General features: G+C 36.2%; 1 protein-coding gene across 1 annotated transcript in view; it reads right to left on the reverse strand.

The window, feature by feature from the left end:
* Positions 1-24,226, reverse strand: part of DNAH14 (dynein axonemal heavy chain 14) — a 426,387-nt gene that overhangs the window by 164,161 nt on the left and 238,000 nt on the right. Inside the window, exons 44-52 of the mRNA XM_037805786.1 lie at positions 21,729-21,864; positions 20,112-20,173; positions 19,490-19,674; positions 17,952-18,080; positions 15,730-15,867; positions 14,630-14,797; positions 8,418-8,588; positions 4,727-4,894; positions 3,046-3,138 (exon numbers count right to left, since the gene is read on the reverse strand). Coding sequence (XP_037661714.1) covers positions 3,046-3,138; positions 4,727-4,894; positions 8,418-8,588; positions 14,630-14,797; positions 15,730-15,867; positions 17,952-18,080; positions 19,490-19,674; positions 20,112-20,173; positions 21,729-21,864 — 1,250 coding nt within the window. The remainder of the gene's footprint in view (positions 1-3,045; positions 3,139-4,726; positions 4,895-8,417; positions 8,589-14,629; positions 14,798-15,729; positions 15,868-17,951; positions 18,081-19,489; positions 19,675-20,111; positions 20,174-21,728; positions 21,865-24,226) is intronic.

Raw genomic sequence — 24,226 nt, forward strand, 5'->3', positions numbered from 1 at the left:
CTCAGGGGCATCACTGGAAAGTTCCGATTACCTGACATTCTGGTAATCAATTTTTGGGGGTCAGGTTCCAACAGGTTTAAGGGAGTCCAGTCTATGCTAAAGACTGAGAGGGAGAAGAGGACATGAGGACATAAAAATGAACTTTGAATTTTCAATACCACAAGGTGTTTGTGCCAAGGTGGCTAACGTGTGTCAATGTCAGTGTATTAGTTAGGGTTCTCTAGGGAACTAGAATCAACAAGAGATATGTATAAATACAAGATTTTATAAAAGTGTCTCATGCAACTGTGGGTATGCATGAATCCAAATTCCATAGCGCAGGCAGCAGACTGGCAACTCCAATGAAGGTGTTCGATGAACTCCTCAGGCGGCAAACTGGCAACTCCGATGAACTCCTCAAGAAACGCTTCGCTGGTCAGCCAAAGAAGAAGTGAAGGTCCTCTATCTGTCTTGCTTAAAAGTCTTCACCTGATTGGATTAAATCCAGCTAATTGCATTCTCTCATTGTGGAAGACATGCCCTTTGTTGATGTAATCAGTCACAGCTGCAGCCAATTGACTGATGATATAATAAACCAGCCTTTTGGTTTATTAACCAGCCACAAATGTCCTTGCAGTAATGGTTAGGCCAGTGTTTGCTAGACCAGACACCTGGACACCATCACCTGGCCAACTTGACACATGAACCTAACCATCACAGTCAGGGAATCCCAAGAAGTCTCTCAAAACTAGAAGAGAAAGTGTTTTCTTCCATATCAATCCAGCTTCAGAGACATTCTATTAGTGACATTTGCCCCTTCCCCCCAAAACAACTATGTTTTTGTAATTATGTTGTTAGTTCTGTGTGCTAACAATGTAGCTTAAAAAAAGGTAAAACAAAATTCTGCATTTTTATAAAACTTTATAAAAATAGTATTTCAAATGGTACAATCACCAGAAGTACACAGTTATCAAAAATACCCAACTGTCAAAGACAGAAAAGTTTTTGGCTAAATAAATACATACTAATTTATGCATCCAAAATTTAGACAAACATAATGATGCTTTCTGTGGCATTTACGGTATGGTATATACAGGAAACAATGAAAAATTTCTAGGTTTTATAGAAATAATTTCAAATTTTGATGCAGAATATCAGCAGTTCATTGATTTCACACCTGTTATAAAGAACATTTTTACCTAAATGAGGAACTGCAAAAAAGACCTTTTTTTTTACCACTCCTGTCAATGCCATTGTCTGCAACACAAAAAGGACCAACACTTTGAATTGAAATACTGTACTCATTAATATCAGTTTTCTCAGTTTTTTTTTCTGGTAGTTCAACAATACCATCCAGTTGAACTAAGTAAAGTTTATTTTTCAAAATGTCATGATTTCTTTTGGTACTTCTTTACCTATTAAACTAATAATATCATTTTGAATTCTCTAATCTAGTGATCATTTGTTTCATTAATTTTGATCTGTCTTACATGTTCTTCTTCAATTCATTATACTCTCTCCAGCAGCTGCTGTCTGCAGAAGCCCGTGTGCTCAGTCAGCCTCTAGACAGATTATTGCTTTGAACACTAGTGTTAGCTTGAGCCAGGACAAAATCTATCTATGATGTTTAATTGGGCAAAAAAGTTGTAAGATCAGAGAGGAAGCAGGGAGTTGCCGTACTTTACCTTGTATCTTTAGCAGGAGGTTCTGAGAAGCCAGAGATAAGCATGGGTTTATGAGAAAACATCTCTAAAGGAATTATAAAAGGCATGATTCCAGTTGAATGTTAGGCTTTAAAAATTTGCTCTGTTTGCATTATCAGGAATTTTAGAATTGAAAACTTATAAACGTACTTGTTACTAGAAAACAGTTGACTTGATAAAGAAAGGAATCATTTTGTGGTGAAAGAAATAAACTGAATGTATATGCCTTTTGGGAATATAAAAATCTGTTTAATAACTGAAATAAGACAGACAAATTCATAGCCCTTCTAGGGTTTATGTTCTAGATGTGCAGACAGACAATAAACAAATGGCAAATTAATACTTATATAAGATTAGATAATGTTAAAGACTAGGAAGAGAAATAAAGCCAAATATGGGGATAAAGTGACAGTAACTGGGGGAGGGAAAAGGGCATACTATCTTATGTTGGTGGGTCAGGGGGGCACAGAGGCTGTTGCAGTGGTCCAGGTAGAGATGATGATGGCTTGCACTAAGGACATGGAATGTGAGGAGTGACGGAAAAGTGTCAAGAATGAGTGACTCCTGGGTTTCTAGCTAGATCAGTGGATATATAGTAGTGCTGTTTATAAGATGGAAAACGCTAGTAAAAGAATCATTTTAGTGATAAAAAAGATTTTCTTTTGTACTTTTTCTTGATTCTATTTTCCAATTTTTAATTACTCTTGTCGTATATATCTTTTGTAAGCATTCTCAAGTCCTTTTTTTAAAAAAAATGTAAATTAAATAATAAAATAGTTCAAATCATTAAAGTGTAAAATAAATAACTAGATACTAATCAATAGTAAACATAAAAAATTAAAATAGCCATAAATAATATGCTTCACATAATAGGCTAAATTGGTTGTATTTTATTTAGCTCTCTAAGGCTTTTTCTCTATTCAAAGTACTTGGGAATTTTCCAGGAATTTAGCTCCCATTTGTTCTCATGAGAAGTAAAATTGTGCAAAGGCTCATGGTTCTAAATCAAGATTCAAGCAGTGTACTGTTTTTGAAGGCAAGATCCACCTGCTTTCTATACTACCATGTTATGCCTTCTATGCCTACTATATTAATGCTGAGGATACATTAGATATGGTGCCAGATTTATCAATCTTTTTCACTTTAAATACCTTCCAAAAACAAATAACATTTTTACATTCTGGCAAATTTCTTATCCAAACTGTAGACAGGGCAAAGATCCTGTTCTGTGACTCAAGGATTGAGATTTTCATGAATGGAAAGTCTGGATGAATAACACTTCTGTAAGTGAAGTAGATTTTATTGGATTTTCTTAATATTTATTTTGCAAACTTAAGAACATTTGAAAAGTTTAAATTCCTACCAGTAACATGTGACTCCTTGGTTGTCGAAGGACCCTTGTAGCTCTAGTGATGTGTTCTATGGCTTCCTTGAAGAACACCACAGGATGAGAAATCTAGCAGAGGAAATGGGACAAGTAAACTGATACAGACAGAAAAAAATCAGATGTGCATTGTACTTTACATAAAAGGATAAAGAAGTGAGAATGACTATTCTAGTAATCTAGTAATCTATATCCAGTAAACTGGTTTGCATTTACATAAAGGGGAAGTATATTTGCACAGTGAAGGTTGTCCCTAGGCTAGTACTCTGGTGAGCAATATTCAGGGATTATAGGGTTCAGAGAGGAGAATAAGGAGAAGAACGACAGCATCCAGGCTGCTTTTCTATTGCTCTGTCTATCCCAAGAGACTTGGGAAGTTGATTTATAATATCCATGAGGACATAATTATATTATGATGAGAAGATAATATTATCATCTTATTATATAAGCCATGAGGATTTAATTCTCTCATCTCTAACCACACAACAATGGAAAAGCGTAGAAGAGCCACACCCATTTTGCCACCACTGTTGCTATTACAGACCATGTTGTCACACTCTCTGTTGCATTTCTTAATTCTGTTTCTTAACTCCATTAACCCTTTTCATTCAACTTTCTACAGACTCAGCTGTTCATTTTTCTTTAAAATTATACCCTATTAGAAATGCAAATCAAAACCACAGTGAGTACAGCTTCACACCCACCAGTATGGATATTATTTTAAAAACATAAAGGAACCAGTGTTGAAGAGGTTGTGGAGAAACAGGAACCCTCATGCATGTTGGTGGGAATATAAAATTGTGCAGCCACTGTGAAAAACAGTTTGGTCGTTCCTCAGACAGTTAAGTATAGAATTGCCATCTGACCCAGCCATCCCACTTCTAGTTATATACTCAAAAGAATTGAAAGCAGGAACTCCAACAGGTATTTGTAAACCAATGTTCCTAACAACATTATTCACAATAGCCAAAAGGTGATGCAACCCAAGTGTCCATTGTTAAATAAATGGATAAACAAAATATGGTACCCCCATACAATGGAATAGTATCCATCTGTAAAAAGAATGAAGTGCTGATACATGCTACAGCATGGATAAACCTTAAAGACATCATGTTGAATGAAATAAGCTAGACACAAAAGGATAAATATTGTATGATCTCACTTAAATGAAATACCTAGAATAAGAAAATTCATAGGGTCAAAAAGTAGATAATAGGTTTCCAGGGGTGAGGGTGGAGGTGAGGAATGAAGAGTTAATGCTTAATGGGTAGTTTATGTTTAAGATGATAGAAAAGTTTTGGTAATGGATGGTGGTGATGGTAGCACAGCATTGTGAGTGTAATTAATACCATGGAAGTGTATAACTGAAAGTGGTTAAAATGAGAAATTTTATGTTGTATATATCTCACCACAATAAACATTTAAAAAAAATTTTATCCTACTAAAAGAGACAACCTGAAATAATATAAATCTATATTTCTAACGATCTGCACTGAAATCTGAGAGCATGTTATTTTCCTCTGATTATTCTATCCATCTATCATCATCCATTTACCTAACTATCAATCATAAGATATTTGATTGGCTATATATATTTGTGTGTGTGTGTATAAATAAATAAATATTACTCTTCACAGTTTTATATAATATGTGTATTTACCTGCAAAGATGTTGAACCCAACCTTGTTTGGAATTCATTCAGTATACTGGCAAGTTTATTGTAGTCATTGGTATTCTGGTATTTCTTTTTTTTAAGAGGCTTGTTTATATCCAAGAAATCCACAAATACAGTTGAATCATTCATCAGTTTTTCTTTGGTCCATAGAATCTATTGTAAGAGAATAATTATTAATATCTGTTAATAGTACAATTCTACTTGTTATCAAAACTCATGTAATATCTCTTTCAGAGAAGCTGTTGGCACAAGAGATCAAGGAAGCAGAGGTTCTAAACTTTTTCAATGCCATTACGCCTTTCAGTAGTGAAGCTTGTGGATCCCTTCTCCATATAATGTTTTAAACTGCATAAAGCAGAATTTAAGGGTTGCAAAGGAAACAGAATATATTGAAATGCAATTCTATCTAAGGATTCTTTGGGGTCATCAGATCCCAGGCTGAGACCCTCTGTTGTGAGAAAAACATCTTGAGGTCTCACTGATTATCAGGAAAATATTCTTTCCTTACTCATTTTTAGTCACAACTACAGACCTGCAAGCTTTCACACTAGATTTCCTGGGAAACTCTTGCCTATCTTTCATAGTAAGGTCATGGGTTACTTCCAGTTTGAAGTCTGACCATTTCCCTCTCCCCTGAAACTAAATGCAGTAAATCATTCTTTTCTCTTTTGTTCCACCACTGTGGATTATGCAAAGGACTCACAGAAATACATTGTGTCTGCAAGGCTGTGAGGTACTTGGAGGCAGGGCCCACACTAGTTCCATGTAGTCCTCGGCACTTAACCTCACTCTGTCTGGCAATGGAAATTCCTGATAGGCACTCAGAAGATGTTTGTTTAGCAAATGGCTAAATGAAGGTTGAGAGGCAGTACTGCATGGTGGTTAAGAGACTACATGGAGCTAGATATCCCAGGTTTGAATAATGGCTCCTCCACTTACCTATGTGACCTTGGGCAAATTACTTAACCTCACACTGCCTCAGTTTCTTCATCTGTAAAATGAGGATAATAATAGGACCTACATCATAGGGTTGTTATGAAGATTAAAACAAGTTATGATAAGTAAAGCTCTTGAAACAGTGCCTGTCACATTATAAATATTAACTATTATTAAGGTTGTCATATTTTATTAAAAAATACACCAACCTACCAAACAAATGATATTGTATAAAGCCAAATTCTCACAGAAATAATTTAAGTCCTTACATCCACAAGGAAGGTTTGGTTTGCTGCTACCCACAGGACTGACCCCTGGTCCTGGCTTTCTTCATAAGACATTGCATGCTCATTTTCTCCTGCCTCTACATCTATCCCTTGGTCTAGCAAAGTTTCAAAATTGAATTGTGATTGGCACTTATAGGGAGTTTAGGAATTTCTCCTATGACGGTAACAAGCTTTTTAAAGATGGTTATTTAGCAAAGTTTCTCCATTCTTTTATTCATTCCTTTATTCATGCATTCATCCCAGATATATTTGCCAAATACCTATTGGGAGTATCGGGTATAAGATAGGATGTTAAATTCTGAGGATTTAGAGATAAAAATCAATGACTTGGTTCTCATGAAGCTTACAGTTTGGGAAGAGATCTAGGCAATTACATTCTAATAACTTCTTTGATAGGGAAAGCTCACAGTCCTACGAGAATACAAATAAGGAAAGGGGGTGCTGATGGTCAGAAAAAGCCATCAAGAGGAAGGAAGCACGAGGTAAATCTTGAAGGATGGCCAGGATTGAGCCAGGGGAGAAAAGATTTACCTGCAGGAGTAAAATCACATTGCCTTCTGGCTAGAATACGGGGATAAGAGGAGTAGGAACTGAAGATGGGGCTAGAGGAGTGGACAGGGACCAGATCACAAAAGACCTTATTTACCATGCTAAGGAATTTGGACTTATCTTAAGAGAAAGCTAGGAGTAACAGGATCAGCTTGAGATTCTAGAAAGCTGACTTGGCAAAATTATGGTTTGATTAGGAAGAGAGTAAGAGTGGAAATAGGGTGACCTGCCAAAATGCTGTTGAAAGAATCCAGATGAAAAATCATGAAAGCCTGAGCTGGGGGCAAGTGTCAATGGACAGGAAGAAGGGAACAGATCTAACAGATATTAAGGCAATAGAATTCACAGGGTTAGGTCATGAAAGGAAGAGAGGAGACTAAGTTGGTGCTTGGATTTCTGGCATGGATGGAGGTCTGGTTGGTAATACCAGTCACTGAGGTAGAGAACATGGGAGCAGGCCCATAGATGGGGACAGAAATTGTGAATGGTTTTGCTCATGTTGATATTAAGTGCCCAGAGTAACATAAGGCAGATTTAGAAGTTAAACCAAAATCCAACTCTAAAGTTGAAGCTGTTTCCACCAAACCACCTGCTTGTATTTAAAATGTATATATAAAGTCTAGATGTTTACAGTATCACAGCTTACATTTATTGAGAACTTACTGTGTGCCAGAAACTGTTCTAAACACTTTATATAAGTTAATGCCATTAATTCTCACCACAGTCCTATGAGGTAGGTACAGTTACCACCCTTACTTTAGAGATGAGGAAACTGAGGCACAGAGGGGTCTCTTGCCCAAAGTTGCATAGCTCATAAATGAAGGGGCTGGGTTTGAACCTGGGCAATGCCTGTGTTTGTAACCTCTAAATTCAATGGTCTCTCAGGCTGTAAAAGAATAAAAATGAGAACAATAGAAGAAAGGCTTGGACACTCTAGTGTCTGAGTAAAGAAAACTGGGGATGAGCCTGAAGCATTACCAAAGAGGAACCCCAAAGAGAAAGGAAGAAGAGCTGTACACTGGGTAGGGCCCCAGGAAGTTGCAGAGGAGTGAAAGTGGTGAAGGCTGCAGAGACAGAAATGGGGTTATTTTTGAGATCTGGATGGAAAGATTATTCTATCAGATGTTAAAAAAAGATTGGAAGGTAAAAGTGATATTGGTTAACACGAATAATTGTATCAAGAAGGGTCCAGTGTGAAGAGCAGAAAATTTGGATTAAAAGAAAGTCTAGAAAGAATTTTTAAAAACTTCTTAAACTTGTGACTTTTCTCAAAAATATGCAATATATACACACATATTTATGTATAGATACACATAGATATACACATACATAGATTTATATGCATGTATATATGTTGTATTCTGAGTTTATATGCATGTATATATCTACTTTTATCTCTATGTATAGACTTTGTATTCTAAAATTTCCTTTTACTGTTGTAAAATTTAGTTTTCCCCTTGAGCTTACATTTTCTCAACTGTTATGAATAGGGTAAGAAAAAGTGGTACTACCAGGGAAGAAAAAAAAGAGGAGTCACTTTCGGAAAGGAAATGTTCTTCACTCTTTTGAGAGGAGTTAGCAAAGAAACCTTGTAATGGAGCCAAGATCACTGTTCCATGTAGTCACAACCCTTTAAGGGTGCACTATTTTATTGAAACACTTTTCTTTGTGATCAGAACGGAAAGAATGGCATTGAGCAAATGGAAGTTCAAAGAGATAGAGAGGAGGGAGGAGTCTTCTTGAAGTATTAAGAGAGGATACAGTTCCACTATACAGTTCCACTAGTTCTGGAGAAAATGAGTTTTGAGGCTTCTTTCATAAACAATATAGAAATGTCTGAGGGTTTTTCTACAACTTTTATCCCAAATTAGTCATTTAAAATAATTTTAAAAATTTAAGTTTACCTGAAAATGGTTCTCAAGCTCCTTTGAAAGAAGCTGATGGAAAAGTCCTTTTTCAGTAGGTTCAATTAAGCGATCATGAAACACTCGGGTGGCTTCATGAACAAAGAGCAGAGCAGCCATCTCTTTGGAGTTAATAACAACTTTGTCAGCTTGCAGCAGTCCTAGGAGAAGCTATTAAGGATTAAAAATAAACTTTTCTTAACAGCAAAGTAGTATGAGAAGTAAAAATGCATTATTTTTGCAAGTTTCTGTTCCATAAAAGTAGAAACAATTATCCAAGGTAAGAATTGTCAATTTCTATTAATTTGTGATGAGATGGGCAGGTTATAAGTCAGGATAAAGTGGCATGGAATCGCCCTTAGAGAGAGGGGTTTTAGGGATACCCCAGCCTTGCTGGAGGGTGGGGGCAGCCACAAATCTTGACTAGGGTGCTGACTTGGAGACAGGTGACAAAGAGATGCCTCTTTATGTTGATATGTTCTAAGATTCTAAATTTGGATTAAAAAAAAACTATAAACCATTTCAAAGATTATGTGGGTTATTTTTGACTAAAGTCCCACAGCAGAGGGATAATGATATCAAATTCATGAATTGCTTTTCTTATTTCAATTCTGAAAATTACTCGACCAAGGTTGATGACTAAATCGGCAATGTTGGCATAATTCTCTGGTGTGGAAATTGAAGCATTTATGAAATGCATACATAGTTTCATTTTCTGAGGCCATGATAAAATCTTAGAAATGAAGCAAAACAAAACTATATTATAATTTTGCTGGTTTGAATCTGTTATGTACCCCAAAAAAGACTATTTTTTTTTTTTTGGCTTTTATAAAGGGGGTTTATTTGGTTACAAAGTTACAGTCTTAAGGCCATAAAGTGTCCAAGGTAAGGCATCAACAATAGGGTACCTTCACTGGAGAAAGGCCCTTGGCATCCAGAAAACCTCTGTTAGCTGGGAAGGCAGGTGGCTGGCATCCGCTAGCTCCCAGGTTGCGTTTCAAAATGGTGTTCTCCAAAATGTCAGCTTTCAATGGCCATTTTGTCCTCTCTTGCCTGCAGCTCCTCTTCAAAATGTCACTCTCAGTTGCTCTTAGGTCCCTCTGTTTGTGAGCTCTTTTTATAGGACTCCAGTGAACTAATCAAGACCCACCCTGAATGGGCAGGGCCACATTTCCATGGAAACATTCAATCAAGAGGTCACACCCCAATCAAAGGTGGCACTCACAGTTGGGTAAGTCACATCTCCATGGAAACAACCTAATCCAAAGGTTCCAATCTAATGAAGACTAAATACATCTTCCCCCACAAGACTGCATCAAAAAACATGGGTGTTTTGAAGGACATAACACATCCAAACCAGCACACAAAGGTAGAAGAGAAAGAAACTCCTTTTACTACTGAATAAGCATTAAACCAGAATGTGTTGCATCACAGGCAATCCAAAGAGACTGTTTTTTTGTGTGGCTAAGTGTATAACATAGACATTCTCAAGATATTTCTGATGTAGGTTTAAATGTGGAGCCAGAAAGCCCCTGGAAGTTATATTAATTTCTTCCCAGGAAATCAGGAGATAAGGGCAATATCTTCCCTGATTACATTGCAAAGATAAGAATCCCTTCCTTGAGCGGTGAAATTTGCAACAAGTTTATTCAACCCTTTATATGCACTTAAATTTACATATGTTTTAAAAGGATTAAAAAAAGGCAACTTACAATTACAGGTTTTCTACAGTTCTTCAGGTAAAATTAATTTCTTTATTGTTTTTTTTTAATTTTTATTTTGAAATAAATTCAAACTTACAGTAACAGTTGCAAAAATAATACAAACCCCATACAAAGAACTCCAGCATACCCCAACTCCCCTCCACCGATACCCCAATCTACCAACTTTGGTATTTTGTCACTTTACCATTTCTTTCTTTCCCTCCCTCCCTCCCTCCCTATCATCCATTATCTATTGCTCTGTCTTCTGTACATATGAGAACAAGTTGCACACATGTTTGAACAAATAATATAATTCACATATACATTTCCTATGAACAAGAATATTCATTTATGTAATCGCATTAAGTGTAGTTAAGAAGGTCAAGAAATTTAACATTGATATAAAACTTACATTCTATATTTCATTTTTTTCTTATGTCCCAATTGTGTCCTTTTCAGCCTTTTCTCCTCTATTCTTAGATCTCATCCAGGATCATCTATGGCATTTAATTGTCATTATCCATTTAGACTGCCTTTTTTTTCAATTGTGGAAACATATATACAGCATAAATCTTCCCATTCCAACTCCTCCCAAGCATTCCATTTAGTGGGATTAATCACATTCACAATGCTGCAATGCCATCAACTTCCCACCATCCATTACCAGAAATTTCCGTTCACCCCAAACAGAATCCCTACACTCATTTCTTATTAACTCCCCATTGCCCCTTCCCCCACTTCTTGTAACCCATACTTTACCTTTCATCTCTATGATCATATTCTCTGATACTTTCTTTGTGTTTACCATGGGGCTTAAATTTAACATCTTAAGTCTATAACAATCTTGTTTTCTTTGATACCAACTTAACTTCAATAGGACACATAAATTATGTTCCTATACTCCTCCATTCCCCTACTTTTATGTAGTTCTTGTCAGAAATTATGTATTTTACACTGAGTCCAAAACCACTGATTTATCATTACACTTTATGTATTTTAGATCCTGCAGGAAGTAAATAGTGGAGTTACAAATCAAAAATATAGCAGTATTGGTATTTATATTTACCATGTGATCTTTACTGGAAGTCTTTATTTCTTCATGTGGTTTCAGTCAATTGTTTAGTGTCCCTTCCTTTCAGCCCGCACAATTCCCTTTAGCATTTCTTATAGGACTGATCTACTGGTGATGAAGTCCCTCAGCTTTTGATTATCTGGGAATGTTTTCATCTCCCCCTCATTTTTACCCTCCAGGTGTTTGTGAATTTTCTAAGTCTCTGATGGTTATTGACTTCTATTTGTATTCCATTGTGGTCAGAGAATGTGCTTTGAATATATTCAATTTTTTTTTAAATTTATTGAGGTTTGTTTTATGTCCCTGCTTATGGTATATTCTGGAGAAAGTTCTGTGAACACTAGAGAAGAATGTGTATCCTGATGATTTGGGATGTAATGTTCTATATATGTCTGTTAAATTTCTCTCTCTCTCTCTCTCCTTTCTCTGTTACTCTGTCAGTAGGGCTCCCTTTAGTATCTGAAGTAGGGCAGGTCTTTTATTAGCAAAATCTCTCAGCATTTGTTTGTGAAAAATTTAAGCTCTCCCTCAAATTGGAAGGAGAGTTTTGCTGGATAAAGTATTCATGGTTGGAAATTTTTCTTTCTCAGAATTTTAAATATGTCATGCCACTGCTTCTCGTCTCGATGGTGGCTGCTGAGTAGTCACTACATAGTCTTCTGTTGTTTCCTTTGTATGTGGTGAATTGCTTTTCTCTTGCTGCTTTCAGAACTTGCTCATTCTCTTCAGTATTTGACAGTCTGATCAGAACATGTCTTGGAGTGGGTTTATTTGGATTTATTCTATTTGGAGTTCGCTGGGCATTTATGCTTTGTGTATTTATATTGTGTATAAGGTTTGGAAAGTTTTCCCCAACAATTTCTTTGAATACTCTTTCTAGACCTTTACCCTTCTTTTCTCCTTCTGGGACACCAATGAGTCTTATATTTCGATGTTTTATCTTATCTATCATATCCCTGAGATCCATTTGGATTTTTTTGATTTTTCCCCCCATTCTTTCTTTTGTTCTTTCTATTTCTGTTCTGTGGTTCTCAAGGTCACTGAGTCATTATTCAGCTTCCTCTAATCTTGTACTATGGGTATCCAGAATCTTTTTAATTTGGCCAACAGTTTCTTTTATTTCCATAAGATCATCTATTTTTTTTATTTACTCTTGCAATTTCTTCTTTATGCTCTTCTAGGGTCTTCTACATGTCCTTTTTATCCTGTGCCATGCTCTTCTTCATGTCCTTTATATCCTGTGCCATGGTCTTGGTGTTTGTCTTTAGTTCTTTGATTAAATGCTCCAACTACTGTGTCTCCTCTGATCTTTTGATTTGGGTGTTTGGGTTTGGGTTATCCACATCGTCTGGTTTTTTCATATGCTTTAAAATTTTCTGTTGTTTTTGGGCTCTTGGCATTTGCTTTACTTGGTAGGGTTCTTTTAGGATATGAAAGATTATTCAGACACCAATCTCTAATCTGTCAGATCTACAGCTTGGTGGCATACACTTTCTCTAACTCACCAGCAGATGGTGTCCGCGAGTCACCTACTCCCCTCAAGTCAGTTCTCCCCAACTTTGTCTTTGTGGTGTGTGGGGGTCTGGTTCTTGTGGGATCCAATTGGTGCACCAAGTTTGGGTGTGTTGTTGGTGTTGTCTGCCCTGAATGTGGGGTATGTGTCTGAGCGGTTAGGGAGGGAGGGCAGCTTTAATAATCAAAATGCCCAGGTGTTCCTGGAGATTTAAGGCTGTTGCAAGAGCCTAAACCTTCATTTCAGTCTCACCACAGATTGTCTCTGCTGCTGACCCATAAGTCCTTGGTATTGGCGTAGGGTCCCTGGGATTTCCAGATGGGTTCCTCTTCCCAGCCTTGCCTTTCTAGAGCCTCTGCTGAGGGAAGGCTGTGCTATGTTACTAGTGCATGCTGTCCCTCAAGGGAAGCCCTGGGCCACCGGGCTGTGCAGGGGCATTCCCAGCCTGCTGTAAAGATGGCTGAATGGGGTGTGTTAATTTCCCCCTTTTCACACAGCTCCGCCTTCCCAGCTCCAGGACAATTAGCTGTGGGTGCACGAAAGGCTACTGTCCATGCCTGATACTGTGGCGTGTGCGTGGTGTTGCCATAAACACTTCCTGTCCCACTGGGCCCCTTGGCGCTGCTCTGGGCTGTGTCTCGGCACCGGGCAGGAGCGTTCCCAGCCCGCCAGGAAGGCTGCAAGGGGTATGGTTTTTTTCCCCTTTTGGCTCCCCTCTGCCCTCCTTGCTCTGAGACAACTAGCAGTGGGTGTGTGAAAGGCTATCTTACACGCCAGATATTTAGGTGTTTACACAGCCCTTTCCTGCCACGCTTCACTGTGTGGTTCTCACTGCTATATCTGCAGCCGTTTTTGTTTTTTTTTAAAAAAGAACTAGTCCACTTCCAAATGCCAACCCACAGTTTCCCCACACTGCAGCGTGGCTGCCGGACATTCAGCTGGCTCACTCACTCATTTCAGAATGCAGACTCCCGGTTTCACCAAGTGCACGGTCCCTGTGCATTTAGCAGACCTTGTCTAGCTGGTGCATCGCTGGGTCACTTTCTGGCCTCTATCTAGTATTTTTCACGGAGGTGTTTTTTTGCCCTGTCTCTCCTAGCCACCATCTTAGGATCTACTCTGTTCTTTTAATCCATTCTTGTGGTAGCAGACCTACTGTGGGTGGGGCCTTTTGATTACATTTTTTCCATGCAGATGTGACCCAGCCCATTCAAGGTGGGTCTTAATCCTTTACTGAAGTCCTTTAAGAGAGCTCATGGAGACAGAGAATTTAGAGAAAAAAAAACACTCCAGGAGAAGCAAGAAGAACCCACAGAAACTGAGAGAGTAATTTTGAAACAAGAACCAGGAGAGAATGACCAGCAGATGTCGCCATGCACCTTCCCACGTGACAGAGGAACCCTGGAGCCTTTCCTCAGAGAAGGTATCTTCCTCTTGATGCCTTAATTTGGACATTTTCATGGCCTTAGAACTGTAAATTTGCAAACTAATAAATCCCCATTTAAAAAAGCCAACCCATTTCTGATATATTGCATTCTGGCAGCTTTAGCGAACTGAAACAATAAGCTTGTTACTTTTTTCCCTGCTGAGGATCTTAGCCAATATTCCAACAGTCCTTGACGAGTGTCATCACTGCATTCTCTGCATGGATTTTTTTTTTAAACAATTCTTTTCAATTTCACTTGACTCATGGGATAAGCTGCTAATAAACAGCAGAACTAACCAACTTGAATTTCAGTTTTTCCTTGTAACCATTTAATGTTAAAACTACCAGTGAGTAGGGAAATGGAGGGGTGAGAAAAGAGAGAGGAGAGAGAGAGAGAGAGACAGGGAAAGGAGAGGGGCGAGTCAATTCAGTGAGTAAAATTATATTTCCTCAACTTAAATTTTAAAGTTAAACTAGAGAGTGAATTTTAACACAAACCTTAAAGATATCTCGAAGATTAAATATGTAGTGACACTTCGATGGAGTCGGTAATATATTCTGACGTACTTGACAGTATATAGCTAGGGAGCATGCAACTAATTGTTCCTTACACTTCTGAACATCAGATATGAAGTTATTGATGGAGAAATACATTCCCAAATGAGACTTTAAAAAGAAATTTTACAATTTAGTTTTCAGAAAAATTTAAGTACATACCATTTCTGGCTAATCCCTACTAAAGAGCCAATTTATGTAATAATTTCATTAGAAATATTAATATTTAGAATCCATCTAGCATAGGCAAGCAGACTAGTGTGAAGAACTCTGAGTGTTGCAGACCGGGGGAAATTCCAACCAGTCCTAGTCTGGCAAAGGGTCTAGAGGCATTTATAACATGTTCTCTGGGGACACCTTAGGCTCTGCCTATGTGCATGCCAGGTATACTGGGACTCCCTCCACCTCTGAGCCCTTTTAGTAGATGTTCCTAAAAGAAGTGTATATGTTTATACTTTCATCTAAACCAGGTTTCAGAATTACCAAATGATTTTATTAAGACTTAAAATCCAATCTTTAGAATTTATATTTTATGGAAGAAAAATACATGATTAGTTTTGAAGAATTTAGTAATCTTGCATAGGACTTATTTTTTTTTAAATCACACTGGATTTCAAGTTGAGCCATTTTTCCAATGAGGCATTTCAGATTATTTTTCTTTCAATGTTTTTTTATCCTACAGGGAAATGAAAGTAGCAAATCAATTCTAGCAAAAATAAGGGTGTTCTTGACAAAAGTGCAGATGCCTGAACCTCATCCCAGATATAGTGGATCAAAATCTCTAAGAAAAAGTCCTGGAATTTGCATTTTAAATACACATTAAACAGGCACCACATGTGTTTCTTTTGCACATTAAATGATGATTTTTTTTGTATATAGAGACAAATTATGACAACAGGCCAGAAAATATAGGAGGGAGTAAAATCCATCCCCTTAAGAGAATTTAAAAAAAAATGTTAGCTGTTTTAAGTTGTCACATATTTTTTCTTATTTTATGGAATTAAACGTTATTTTTTCAGTAGAAAATGAAGTAGATGCACTACCTGAAAAATAGTACTTAAGGCACTTTGTGGAGGATGGGGCAAAACCAGTATGGAAAAATGTTTGAGGAGACGTGGGCTAATAGCCTTCCCATCACCTGGAGGAATACAAGCTGCAACCAGAGAGAGATCTTGAATATTCTGTGGAAAGAGTAAAAAGGAAGGGCAACTAAATGCATTTATAGAAAGGGAAATATTCACTTTCCCATCCCAAATGGACAAAAGATTTTTAAAACATTTAGGCAAATAGGGTAAGAATAGATATAAAAAGGGATCACCATTTACTGCAATTACAATAATAGAAATCTATTGCCTTAGAAGTAACCCATACTAAAATGTAATTTCATGATATATTACTTCCAGGAAGTTTTCTAAATGTCATCAGAAAATGCCCATTTTGAAAAGAAATGACTGGAATATGTGCAATATGTTACTGAGGGCAGAAAGAGGATTCTGGTGAGAAATCAGGAGGAAATCCTGGTAAATCTGGAATGGAGAAATATATTCCCAAGTGAACCTTTAATAAGAAATTAGTTTTCAGAAAAATGTAAATACAGGCTATTTCTGGCTAATCCCTACTAAAGAGCCAACTTGTGTAGTAATTTCATTAGAAATATTAATATTTAGAATCCATTTAAAATAGGCAAGCAGACTAGCTTGAGGTGGAAGATATTGACTGTTCACATAATAATTTCCATTTGACATACCACAGCATCACAGCGTTATAGAACTGGGGGGAATCATTATAGATAATCTAGTCTACAAGGTCACATGAATCCTATAAAAGGCCTGCTGTGGCCATTTTCTCATCAGTTCAAAGAACTTCTCCAGACTGTGCATTCCAGACCCTTTTTAGCATTCTCTTTTTTCCAGTTTCCTGAATTCTCTCCTGGTAGCTTGTAGCTAGTTGGTTCAGATAGTCACTCACCAGCCAGTGTGCCTCATCCAGGATCCTGGGCCCAAGTTTCATTGTCTGAGAGAATGAAACTTTGCAATCTAACCATTTACTTGAGCAGGTAAGGAAATCAAGGCCCAGAAAGTTTAAGTCATTTCTGGAACACAGGACTTGTAATTTCCAGAGAAGGAACCAAATAGGTGTACATAAAGAAATACTGAATTTCAACATGGATCTTTAATTCAAAATGCATTCATTAAGTTCATTTTAGACAGGTATTTTAAAAAGAAAAGTACATTTGAATATATTTTGTTAAATACTTAGGACATTCTGATTTGGTTCAGTGTAACAGAAATAAGTGCACAGGAATACTGTTGTAGTTTTCCGGCTGACAAAGAAAATGCTATATAATGGGTTGGCTTCAACAATCAGAATTTATTTGCTCATGGTTTTGAGGCTAGGAGAAGTACAAATCAAGGCATCATTAAAGCAATACTTTCTTCCCTAAAACAGTAGGGTTCTGGGGCTGGCTGTCACATGGCAATGCACATGGTGGCCTCTCCTGGCTTTTCCCTTCTCTTCTAGTTTCCACTGATGTTCAGCTTCTTGCTTCCTGTGCCTTTCACTTCCTCTGTCTGAATTTTGTTCTGCTTCTAAAGGACTCCACTAATAGGATTAAGTCCCATCCTGATTGAATTGGGCCACACCTTAACTGGAGAAACCTCATCAAAGGGTCTTACTTACAATGGGTTCACAGCCACAGGAATGGGTTAAGTTTAAAAATATGTTTTTTGGGGGCATATATCTCCAAGCCACCACAAATACCTATTTTGAATTTTTTTTCTTTGCAATACTTCTGAAAATCTCTGATCTATCTTCTTGAGAATAAAGATGCAGAGTAGCCTTACATAAAGATTAAGTTTGTATATATTAATTCACATTTTTCTGACCTTTCTAATATGTACTAACTACTGATGCATTGAGATATTTGATTAATTATCAGTTAATAGTAGTGAACTAACAATAGTGTCACTGTTGCAGTTAACAATAGTGAGCATTATTTGCCTCAGAAACTAAACCTCTATAACGTATTTGTAATTTAACTAACATTTTAACCTAACAAAAATAGAATTTCTATGAACCTCTGGACCTGTGCTAAGTGGAAAAGATGAAATTGGCATGTCTAATTTAAGGTCTCCACTTTGCTTAATGTTTCCAGGTGACTACACATTCTAAATTTCTAACTAATTCACTCAATACTGTAACAAATATTTAATTTACTGTTAAGTAATAATATTTATTGTGAAAAAAATCTTAGTATATACTGTACCTTCCATGCAATTTTTTCAGTATCATAAATCCCTCCTAAATCCAATAATTGTCTGATTAATTCCAGGGGTGGTTGTGCTCCATGCATGTCTGATACTGGCATATTCAGATCATCAATAAATATTACAATCTTAAGGAAGACAAAATGTTCCAAAACATATTAATTAGTATTTTCTTTCTTTATATTATGACTTAATTATACCCTGCTGTAAAAACAAAATTAATTTAAAAACTTGTCTATTTACTATTAAAAAACAACAGCAAAACCAATTTTGAAGATATGCTTAGAAAATAATAAGTTTTCAAAATAGCAGAAACTCTACTCTTCCTCTAAAAAGCTACCATAATTATGTCTAATAAAAGTTAGAAATGTATTTGATGTTGGATGAAGTGATATAATTGTGGCTATTACAAAGGTTTATTATCATTCAACATTTACTTATTAAGTGCCTACTAAGAGCAAGGCAATGTTTTAGGTACTATTTAGATTTTTACTTAATATGTACCTTGGTTTAGGAATAAGACTATCATCTGGAACTAGAGTTCTAAAATTCTGCTACAAATACTGTCATCATAAACAACCAGCAGAAAATTCACACATTTGCAATTTTTACACCTATTTTACTTTCCACCTTTGAATATGTTCTGCACTGAAGTGCATTAATTGGAATCCCTGTGTGCATTAGGCACTTTAGATTGTGCTTATTTTTGTAAAACTAGTAATAAGTTAAAAATGAGAATAGCCACTGAATTATCTCATTTGTAACTGTCAATATCACTTTTTAGTAAGACATTCAATTTCCCTTCTTTTATATCACAAACTAGATGACTACAGTCAAACTGATTTGACTGAAATATCTCTTGCCTGATTTTTCTATTTGTGCAATTAAGTCACCCAATTATTATCTTTTTCAAAATGCCCAAGGATCCCACTAATTTTCTTGTTAGTGAATCCTGCAAATCTCTTGACCCTGAGCTTATTTTGTGGTACTGGACTGGAGTCAATGATTATAAATTTCAGGTGTGACCTAGAATTTGGTTCAACAAACAGACAGTTAATAATGTGCTAGGTAGCAGAGGTTAAGAATAGGTAACATCCAACACCATTTCAAGGAAAGCAGGTGTTGTCTAGTTATAGCAAAGCTATTCTCTTGTTGCCTTTCCCTGAGGTTGCGGATATCACGAGTTTCTCATGCTCACAAGTTTCCCAAGCCACGTTCACAGTAAGATGTGATAGAGTATGCAGTAACAAAGTGATTGGCATCTAACCCATTTTCCAGTCTTCTCATCTGCTCATGTTTTATTCAGATTCCAGTAGCTTCTTTGGCCTTAGTAATTCTGAATCAGCATAATTCATTATGCTAGAAATTGTGAATTCTGTTGCTTTGAAAGCCAAAACTATAAACTGCATCTCCTAGGAATGTTCAGGAGGGTATGTAACCTTTAGCTTTTTCTATTTATTAGTATTACTTAAAATTAATCAATATATCTCTTGAATTAGTATAGGCAGATTAGTCAACAGGTATGGAGATGTTTTACCCTGCTGTTTTTCGGTGCTCCAAGAGTGCCCTTAGTTTTTCTTACTAACTTCTTTAAAATCATCTCCTTGGTTTTGGCTGTTGTCATATTGGTGCTAAAACGTATTGCAGAGACTATAATTCCTTTATTATTATGTTTATATGAACTTTCATCAGCTTTAACTTCTGGCATTTTATTATTTTTATCTATGAGGTCCAATATGGAAAGAAAAACAAACTTAGCCAAATTTGAGAACTGTTACATCATCACAACACTTCTATTGTACTACAGTAACTGCTTCTCAAAGCATTAAAGAGTAGAATAGACAGATATTGCCTTCAGTTACTTCCAGACTTAGTCCGTGGTTCTACTGATAAGCCAGGGTAGATCAGCTTTCTGGTAAACAGATATAATATTCCTCTACCAGAACCATTCTACTTTTTGAGTATAGTAGAACAGTTTGAGAGAACTTAAATACCATTTATGTTTACAAATATTTAAGTTCTTTGAATATGTCACCAATATATTTTCTACAATTCCCTGAAAAATTAAAATTTTCATTCTAGAATTTCTGACAGAATGACATGACATACGTATGGTTTAGATAGGAAGATTTTGAAACTGTTTGATCTGCCAAACATACCTGAACTTCCAGCCACTGTCTTATGAGTTTCAGAAATCAAGATATTGATATTCTGTTTCAGGCTATTGGAATAAAATGTTTTAAGAATTCAGAATTAGCTAATTTACCATAGTAGTTTATAAACAAAAAAATAATGAAAATAGCAGCATGTGACTGATTTTACTTCTATCTTTTATAAGAAAATAAGTATTATTTTCTGTTCACACTTTTATAGATAAAATTCATGCCACCGTTAGCACTGATTTCCAAATTTAACAAAACATAGGCTAACTCTAAAACACAAACTGGGCAAACTCCTAGGATGCCAGATTATTGGATATCCTCTTTTGATAGTAGTCATTACCTCCCTTAACCCTGTATAAAGTGCATTTTGCCTATAGATCCCTCAGCAAAAGCCTCATTCTCCTTTATTTTGGTCTTTTCTTTAAGTTTGCTTTTCTATTTGATTGTAAATAGTTATCTACTTCAGGTTAAATGTTGAGCATACAAACTTATTTTTTTAGACTCCATTATTTATGGTTATATAATAATTTGGATAAGGCATGAATAAATTATGAAATTTTGAAACATTGAATGCTTCAAAAATTATTTCTCTGATTTTTTAAATCTTTATTTAAGTGTAGTAGGAATCTATTTTAAAATCTAATGTAAGATACAGATGATAGCGGCTTGAGCTAAGGTGGCAGCATTGGAAAAAAGAAAAGTAATGGGAATCTAGATATATTGTGTAGATATAACAGACCTAACAAATAGAACATCGGATGTGGGGCAGGGAAAATGGGGGCAGAGGGATTGGGAGGACTCAGATGGGCTATTGGAGACAGGCTGATGAGAGGAATGTGGGGAATTCAAGGGTAATTCCTAGGTTCCAGGCTTGAACAACCAGGTCTCATTTACTGATAGGGAAGTGCTGGATGAAGAATAGATATGGAAGAGAAACAAAGGGTCATATTTTGGCTATGTTAAGATTGAGATGTTTATGAGATATCCAAGTACATGTGTGACACAGGCATTTAGATAAATGAGTCTGATGCTTAGAGGGAAGGTATGATATGACGCTCTCCACAATCCTTTTTATTCAAGTCAAACAACAGTAGGCTTCCCTAATATTTAAATAGGGTTAAATTTACATTGACAATTTGCACTTCCTATTTGCTCAATTTAGATTTCTTTTTTGTTCTTATTTTTTTCTTTAGGAAGAGGCAGGTGGAATGACAGAGACAAAATTCTTTGTAAAGAGTATTTTTATATATGATGAGAAGGAAATATATTTCTAGTGCAACATAATCAATTGCATGCAAAATTTTATTTGTGTGTTTAGGTGCATTTTTCCAGGAAGGAAAGTAATTCATACCTGTACTTTGTTTTATTTCATGCATAAAATTTGTGGTTTTTAAATTTAAATATATTTAAAATAAGTGTAAGAATTTCCCATTTAAAATAATTAATCTAGTTGTTAGTACTTTGGAGAAACAAAGATTTTCTCCTTCCTTTTTGAGTAACTTTGTATTTTCTCATAGTAACTTTGCTTTTTTTTTAAAAAAAAAGGGTCACATTTATACATTAAAGCAAAACATTTTTTTACCAAACTAATCAAATTTAGAGTTTAATACATACAACCTTGATTTTTTAATTTCATTATATAATAGGACTTCTCCTAAAATTGATCCATATTTTATATCAAATGCTCCTGGTCCCTCTAACTTTTCAAGCATTTGGTTAATGGCAGTGGTTTTCCCGACACCAGACTCTCCTAAGGGGGAAAAAACCATTAGTTTAGATTCCTCTGCAAGAAAATGAACAGATTTCAACATAACCAAATGAAACAATAACATTTTCCTTTATCTGAAAATTTCTTGAAAAGTATATTTTTGCTCTTCCTTCTTTTATGTATTTAAGAATGGTTATATCAGGGAGTTAATATGAACCCTCTCAAATGTGATTTATTTATATCTCTTACAAAAAGATAGATTAGGGTTAACCATTGTTTCTATCTCATATTCAATTAAGACTATCTCAGATCTTTTTCTTTTTAGCACAGAAGAAATACTATATGAAATGAAATTCCCGAACATTTTTGCCAACACAATCTCGGGGAATGATCTGATGCTAAACTTACTGGAACCAGAGCAGGGACTCATGGCTACAATTCACCAAAATAGTAAAGTAAAAATAAGAATTCCCTTAGACCAAATTGGAGGCAAGACATGGATTTTCAGAGAATTATATATTCATTTTGCCTGAATTCTTTGATTATGTAACCAGGAAAGTGGGACTAATGTTTTGGTGAAAGGAGACACAATTTAAAGAATTGGAAAAGGTAATCAATGGGTTGAAATAAGTGTTAAGAAACAGTAGGAGCTGTATTTAGTTACACCTTTGGTAAAGGAAAGATTTTAACATTGAGCTGAGGAATTATGTATGTAAATATAATTAAACCAACCAATGTTACTGTCAGTGGCCCTCTGAGGACGTCCACCCACTGGCTATGGAGGCCATACATATATTGACTGAATGGTTCTACTTCTGGAATTTGTTCTGAAGGTAATGAAAAGATGAAAAAGATTGATAATGTCATGTATGGGCAAGTGTGGGGGAAATGGGCATTCACATACTGTTGGTAAGAATATAAAATGATACAGTCTTTATGGAAAGCAATTTTGCTGTTATCAATCAAAAATAATAAAATGAGACACTTTGATTCAGAAATTCTACTTGAAAGGATTTGAAGAAATTGTAGCTCCCAGAATATTTTTTACAGAGGCCTGCAAAAATATGTATTGAAAGATGTTTACTGCAGCACTGTTTATTTTATAAAAATGACAACTAATGTCTAACAATGGTGTGCTAGGGGTTTTCATTTATCTCAATACTATTTAATCTTTACAATAAATTAGGTATTGCTATCCCCATATCACAAGTGGGGAAAAGAGGCTGAGAAAGGTAAGTAACTTATCTCAGGACACACAATTAATAAATGGCAGAACCAGAATTCAAACCAAGAAGCATTTGTATGAGTTCAAAGCCTATTCTTTTTCCCTCACACATTTTAGGATTACTAAAGAAGAGAAAATCAGAAAAAACTTCACATGCTGATGCTACCATTTATGATATGGGTTTCATTTTGTTGATTAATTGCTATTTCCAAATAGTGCAGTCCAACTCTTCAAAAACTTATTTCTCATAGTTTTCTATATTAAAGAACAGAAAATTAATTACTCATGTAGGAATATTCACTTGATTTTCAGTCTTAGTTTTGCAATCTATCACAGTTCATGTGAGGATAACTAGGTAAGTAACTTTACTTCCTGAAAATTTGAAACCATGAAATGTGGGTCAAAGTTATATGAATTTCTTACATTTAAAGTAGGGACGGTAAAAACTGGAAGCTGGGACAGGGGTGTGAAGTGGGGTGGGGAAATCTGGCCAAGTCAATAAAAACTTTATAGGGCATTTTTTTTTTTTTTTTGTCATTTATAAAATAAGGTGGTTAGACATTCAAGGCCCCAATCAAGATGACAAAGTGAGAGCTTCAGGGCTCTGTACCCCCTCAGAAGATTTAAACAACCAGCAATAAATGGCAGAAACATCTTTCTCAAAGGTCCAAAAAAAAAAGTTAAAGGATTTCAGAACAGGTGAGCACTGAATCAAGAAAAAGACTATATAAAAGCAGTAGGATTTTGTGATACTCCAGCTGGCTCCTCCCCAAACACTCATGGGCTCAGTGTGGAGCTGGCCTGTGCTCTGAGTGTGGATCCCTGGTCTTGGTTCCAGAGGAAGCAAAGTAACCCTCATGCACATACTGGGATCATGCTTGTCTGGCCCAATCTGTCTAGTGTGGTGTGAGGTACTCGCTGTCCCAGAACTTACTCTGTGAGTAAAAGGCAGTACACAGCGCTGTCCTACAGTCAAGTGGATGGCTGGAATTAGGGATTGCTGATTGTAGGACAGAAGGCAGTGCCTGGGACCATGAGGAAATTGTTTCCTAGGAGGAGGGACATTTGCATCCATGTAAATGGGGGAATTCCTAGGGTAACACGCACACAAGCCCAAGACAAGACACACGCAAAAATGACCAGGGGGGACCCTATGCTTTGGCTTGGAGCTATTCTCTA

This window comes from Choloepus didactylus, chromosome 2, assembly GCF_015220235.1.
Source record: "Choloepus didactylus isolate mChoDid1 chromosome 2, mChoDid1.pri, whole genome shotgun sequence".
Classification (NCBI taxonomy): domain Eukaryota; kingdom Metazoa; phylum Chordata; class Mammalia; order Pilosa; family Megalonychidae; genus Choloepus; species Choloepus didactylus.